Raw genomic sequence first — 5,101 nt, 5'->3', positions numbered from 1 at the left:
TTTTTTTTTTTTTTTTTTTTTATAAAGATCTCAAATTTTTTGGTTTAATTGTTTTTAACTTTCAGGATTGGATTTTTTATCTCCGTTATCATCATCGCCACCGTCTCCATTACCGGAAATTTCAAAAGGGTTTGGTCAAGCACCGCCGAGTAATTCACCCGAATCTCATAAATCCGGCAATGTGCCACCGTTTCAACCTTCTCAACCGTCTCTTCCTCCTTTAGCTGACGTGGCAGCTCCACCACCGTCAGATTCCGTCGGGAGTGAAGCGCCGACCGGTGTGCCTATCGTCTCGGTTCCTGTTGCTCCAGGTGAAGTGCTGATCTCTTCTTACAGACAATTAATCGAACACTTGGAAGGCACTTTTGAAACACAATGAACTTGAATTGTGTATTAAAATTCTATTTTTTGGGGTTTTGATTCTTATTCAGCTCCAGCTACATTACCTGTAAAGGATTTACCGGGAAATTCGCCTCTGGTTCAACCCATTGCACCGACTGCTTCACCACCTCAGTTCATTCCAAGAGATGCACCAAAGGAGCCTCCTTTCTCAGGAAGAGTTACTCCAGGTATGTGAAGTGATTAGAATCTTGAATCTTGAAACTTTAGCATAATCTTGAATCTTTAGCTTGCAATGTTCTCTAGTCTTTAACTTGAATTTTGAAACTTTTAAACTTTAGCATAAATCTTGAAGCTTTAGCTTGCAATGTTGTCTAATCCGCAGGCCCGGTTTCATCACCTGTTTCGGATATACCTCCATTCCCATCAGTGGCTCTGCCTCCGCCTACACCGAGCAGTGTACCTCCTAGAAATTCTTCTGACGATCACAAGCATCCAGTTGAAAAGCCTATTGCTCCTGGTATAGTAACATGTTTTGCTCTCCCCGTAACTCTACTTATGTTTCAGTTTTATCCGATTTGTTTTATGGCATAAACTCATTTGTGGTCTCTGAATCAGTTGCATCTCCACCAACAATACCAGTTGACATTTCCCCGCCAGTTCATCCCGTCTTACCAAAGTTAACACCCTCTAGCTCACCTGGTATGCTTTTGCAGAATTACTTACTCAGTCTGTATATAGTTTCCTCATATTGTTACAAAAATGTCTCTGTTTATTATCTTGAGATATCTCTCTAACTGTGCAGTGCCCACCTCGACTCCAACAAGAAGAAATCCGCCAACAACGCACCCGGTGTTCCCCATAGAATCCCCTGCTGTCTCACCAGGTTTGCTCAAATTTTGAATGTGTTTTGTCCGTGAAAAAACTGTGTCCTGAACATCAACATTGCCTCTTCTTTTCTATAGATCATGCTGTGAATCCAGTAAAACATCCACCGCCCAGCGATAATGGAGATGATAATAAAAGTCCTGGTGCTGCACCGTCAAATGAAATTGCTAAACCCTTGCCTGTCATCCCACATAAAGGTTAGATTTTTTCCAAGGCATCAATCATATAAGTTACTGTTATTTTCGGTATCAAGAAGACTAAATTCATTTTATTATTACATTACAGCTTCTCCTCCTTTGATAGCTCCCTCAGCCCCCATGTTCAACGGACACTCTCATCATACATCTCCATCTACTACTACTCCACCGCCAGATTCTACACCAAGTAATGATCACCGCCATTTTTCTTCATCACCATCTCCTCCTCTACCTTCAAACCATCGACATCATCAAGAACGAAAGAATATCACAAATAGTCCAGCTCCTTCTCCACCATTACCGCATCACATATCTCCAAAGAAGTCAAACCATCGTAAAGGTTTCCACTTTGAGATACTTAGATTGGTCAGTCATCACACTTCTCGTGATCTTAATTCTCTGTTTTTTCTTATGTTGTGTTGTTATAGGTTTAATGGCCCCTCCTCCATCAGCACACCATGCTCCTTCTTCTCACATTCCTACTTCTTTGATTTCTCCTGCTTACGCTCCAATCTCTTCCTCTATGCAACGCATCTCCCCTGCTCCAGCACCTTCTCCAACCCAAGGTTTGACTCTGCTCATAATTTTCTGACAACAAATTTTAAAATCTGTTTATATTTAACCCTCTTTGCTTGATGTGAAATCCTAAATTCTGTTTGCTTGTCCTAAAGTTTTTCCTCTCAGGTCCTCTTCAAGACCTTCAAAATCTCGGAAATTCCCACTCGGTCCACCGCTTCAAGCATTTCCTCCTCCTCCCCCTAATTCAGGTTCTTAAAGTTTTTTTTTTCATATATTTTGGGAACAAAGCTGTCTTTTTTGGGGGTCTTGTTTCGGTGTGAAACTAATTGCTGTTGTTGTGTTCTGTAGATTGTTCTTCAACTGTTTGCTTGGAACCGTACACAAACACACCTCCAGGATCTCCATGTGGTTGTGTCTGGCCAATTCAGGTTGAGCTGCGCCTTAGCATGGCCCTCTACGACTTCTTCCCTATGGTTTCAGAATTCGCTCGGGAAATCAGTGCTGGAGTTTTCATGAAACAGAGCCAAGTCCGTATAATGGGAGCTAACGCCGCTAGTGAACAACCCGAGAAATCCATTGTTCTTATCGATTTAGTTCCGCTCGGAGATAAATTCGAGAACATGACTGCAATGCTGACTTACCAGAGATTCTGGAGTAAAAAAGTCTATATAGATGAACTAATCTTTGGCAGATACGACGTGATTTACGTTCGTTATCCTGGTTTACCTGCTTCTCCGCCAACTTCTGGTATGACCATTATAGATCAAGGACCATACTCCGGTACTAATAATGGAAGGGCAGTCAAACCGATCGGAGTTGATGTTCCAAAGAAGCCCCACAAGAAAGATCTCAATGCCGGAAGTATTGCTGTGATTGTTTTATCCGCAGCTGCTTTTATCGGTTTATGTTTCGTTATCGTTTGGTTCTTGGTTTTCCGACGACAAAGAGATCAGCGACGTCTTTCTAAAAGAGCACCAGTTGCTCGCTCTTCGCTGCCTTCCCTCTCGAAACCATCAGGTAAAAAACGGTTACTGATAAGGCACCATTGTTAGTTACTACTACTGTTGCTGTAGGAAGAAACAGGAAATATAACAAAGTTGAATGTGCAGGCTCGGCGAGATCTTTAACCGGAAGCCGGTTTAGCTCAACGTCATTGTCATTTGAATCAAGCATTGCTCCGTTTACTCTCTCTGCAAAGACGTTCACAGCAAGCGAAATAGTGAAAGCTACTAATAACTTTGATGAATCGAGGGTTCTTGGTGAAGGTGGATTCGGACGGGTTTACGAAGGTGTTTTCGATGATGGAACTAAAGTAGCAGTTAAAGTGTTGAAGAGAGATGACCATCAAGGTAGCCGAGAGTTCTTGGCTGAAGTTGAAATGCTTAGTCGTCTTCATCACAGAAACCTTGTGAATTTAATCGGTATATGTATCGAAGATCGTAACCGTTCCCTGGTTTATGAACTCATACCAAATGGCAGCGTTGAATCTCACCTCCACGGTATGTTTTCTTTCCAGACCTCATATAAACCTATGGTTTTGGTTCCGTTTGGTTTTCTTATTTTTGAAGCTAATCTCTTGTTTTCTTTCTGTTTCTTGTTCAGGAATCGATAAAGAATCTTCGCCATTAGATTGGGATGCTCGGTTGAAGATAGCTCTTGGTGCTGCCCGTGGTTTAGCGTATTTACACGAAGACTCTAGCCCCCGAGTTATACACAGAGACTTCAAGTCCAGCAACATCCTTCTTGAACATGATTTCACACCTAAAGTCTCTGACTTTGGATTGGCTCGAAATGCCCTTGACGATGAAGATAACAGACATATATCGACGCGCGTTATGGGAACATTTGGGTAAGATAAACAAAAAACCAGAATTGGTACAAACTGCTGCAAACTTTTTTTGTTCCTGTTCAGATTTGAACTAATAAATGTTGCTTTTTGATAGGTATGTGGCACCGGAATACGCAATGACTGGGCATCTTTTGGTGAAGAGTGATGTGTATAGCTACGGAGTTGTGCTTCTCGAGCTACTTACAGGGCGGAAACCGGTGGATATGTCTCAACCAGCAGGACAGGAGAACTTAGTTGCATGGACTCGGTCTTTTCTCACAAGCACAGAAGGGCTTGCAGCTATTATAGATCGGTCTTTAGGACCCGAGATCTCATTTGATAGCATAGCTAAAGTCGCGGCGATAGCTTCGATGTGTGTTCAACCGGAAGTATCGCACCGTCCTTTCATGGGAGAAGTAGTGCAAGCTTTGAAACTTGTCAGCAACGAATGCGATGAAGCTAAAGAACTTAACTCTGTAACTTCAATCACTCAGGACGATCTGAGAGATGACACTCGAGCTGAGAGCTCTTGTGGTGGAGGCTCAGGGAGGATGGCCCGGTATCCGTTGCTACCTAATTACGACTCTGAGCCTGACACAGAGAGAGGACTTTCAGTGTCGGATATGTACACAGGGTCAGGGAGGTTCGAGAGACAGTCTAACTCAGGTCCCTTGGCCTCGGGTCGAGGCAAGAGGTTCTGGCAAAAGATGAGGAGATTATCAACCGGAAGCTTGAGCGAACACGGGACACCAACTGTCATGTTACGATCCGGTTCACGTTGAACGATCTTTTGCCAGTTACAGAACATTGGAGTTCTTGATTGCCCTTGTAAGCTAAGTAGACGGAAAGGAAGCTGGTGGCTTGTCTTACAAGCAACTCTTTGCCTCCTAGAAGTGGAAACCGGTTAATCGAAAAAACCAAGACAGATAGATCATCATTCTCAGGGTCAACAAATTAGTTAAAAGAGATGTTTGTATGTTAGAAGAGAAACAAGAGATTCTGTTTAATTTGAATGTAGATATCACGTTTTATGAGCTAGCATGATCTTCCTTTACAACTCCGGTACAGACCACCGGTTCGAATAGTAAAATTGGATTTTACACATATAAAGCCATTTCATATTCTAATTGGTTGTTGCGTTTGGACTTTGGACCAATGGAATCATAAAAATCGTGTGTTTGTATCGATGAATATAAAAGATATATGTCAGCGTCGCATCGCTGCAAGGGAAAACAAAAAAGTGTACAGTTCTCACTTATCTCTCTCCCCTCTACACACAGTGACCAAACAGATGGCACGTCCCTGTAAGTTTCGAAATCAATTCGAGACC

The 5,101-nt window shown here is 42.5% G+C and overlaps 1 protein-coding gene across 2 annotated transcripts in view; it reads left to right on the top strand.

Annotated features, from left to right (window-relative positions):
* LOC104726233 (receptor-like serine/threonine-protein kinase ALE2) overlaps positions 1 to 4,861 on the top strand; it is a 5,854-nt gene extending 993 nt beyond the window's left edge. Inside the window, exons 2-14 of one of the 2 annotated variants that reach the window (XM_010445046.2) lie at positions 66 to 311; positions 432 to 569; positions 725 to 859; positions 958 to 1,041; positions 1,145 to 1,225; positions 1,305 to 1,424; positions 1,513 to 1,758; positions 1,853 to 1,990; positions 2,096 to 2,191; positions 2,292 to 2,960; positions 3,053 to 3,442; positions 3,546 to 3,792; positions 3,887 to 4,861. In XM_010445046.2, coding sequence (XP_010443348.1) covers positions 66 to 311; positions 432 to 569; positions 725 to 859; positions 958 to 1,041; positions 1,145 to 1,225; positions 1,305 to 1,424; positions 1,513 to 1,758; positions 1,853 to 1,990; positions 2,096 to 2,191; positions 2,292 to 2,960; positions 3,053 to 3,442; positions 3,546 to 3,792; positions 3,887 to 4,553 — 3,257 coding nt within the window. In that variant the 3' untranslated portion in view covers positions 4,554 to 4,861. Of the gene's footprint in view, positions 1 to 65; positions 312 to 431; positions 570 to 724; positions 860 to 957; positions 1,042 to 1,144; positions 1,226 to 1,304; positions 1,425 to 1,512; positions 1,765 to 1,852; positions 1,991 to 2,095; positions 2,192 to 2,291; positions 2,961 to 3,052; positions 3,443 to 3,545; positions 3,793 to 3,886 lie in introns of both variants that reach the window. The other variant, XM_010445045.2, reaches the window with a different exon arrangement.

This window comes from Camelina sativa, chromosome 11 (assembly GCF_000633955.1).
Source record: "Camelina sativa cultivar DH55 chromosome 11, Cs, whole genome shotgun sequence".
Classification (NCBI taxonomy): Eukaryota; Viridiplantae; Streptophyta; class Magnoliopsida; order Brassicales; family Brassicaceae; genus Camelina; species Camelina sativa.
This window is presented reverse-complemented; position numbering and strand designations above follow the sequence as displayed.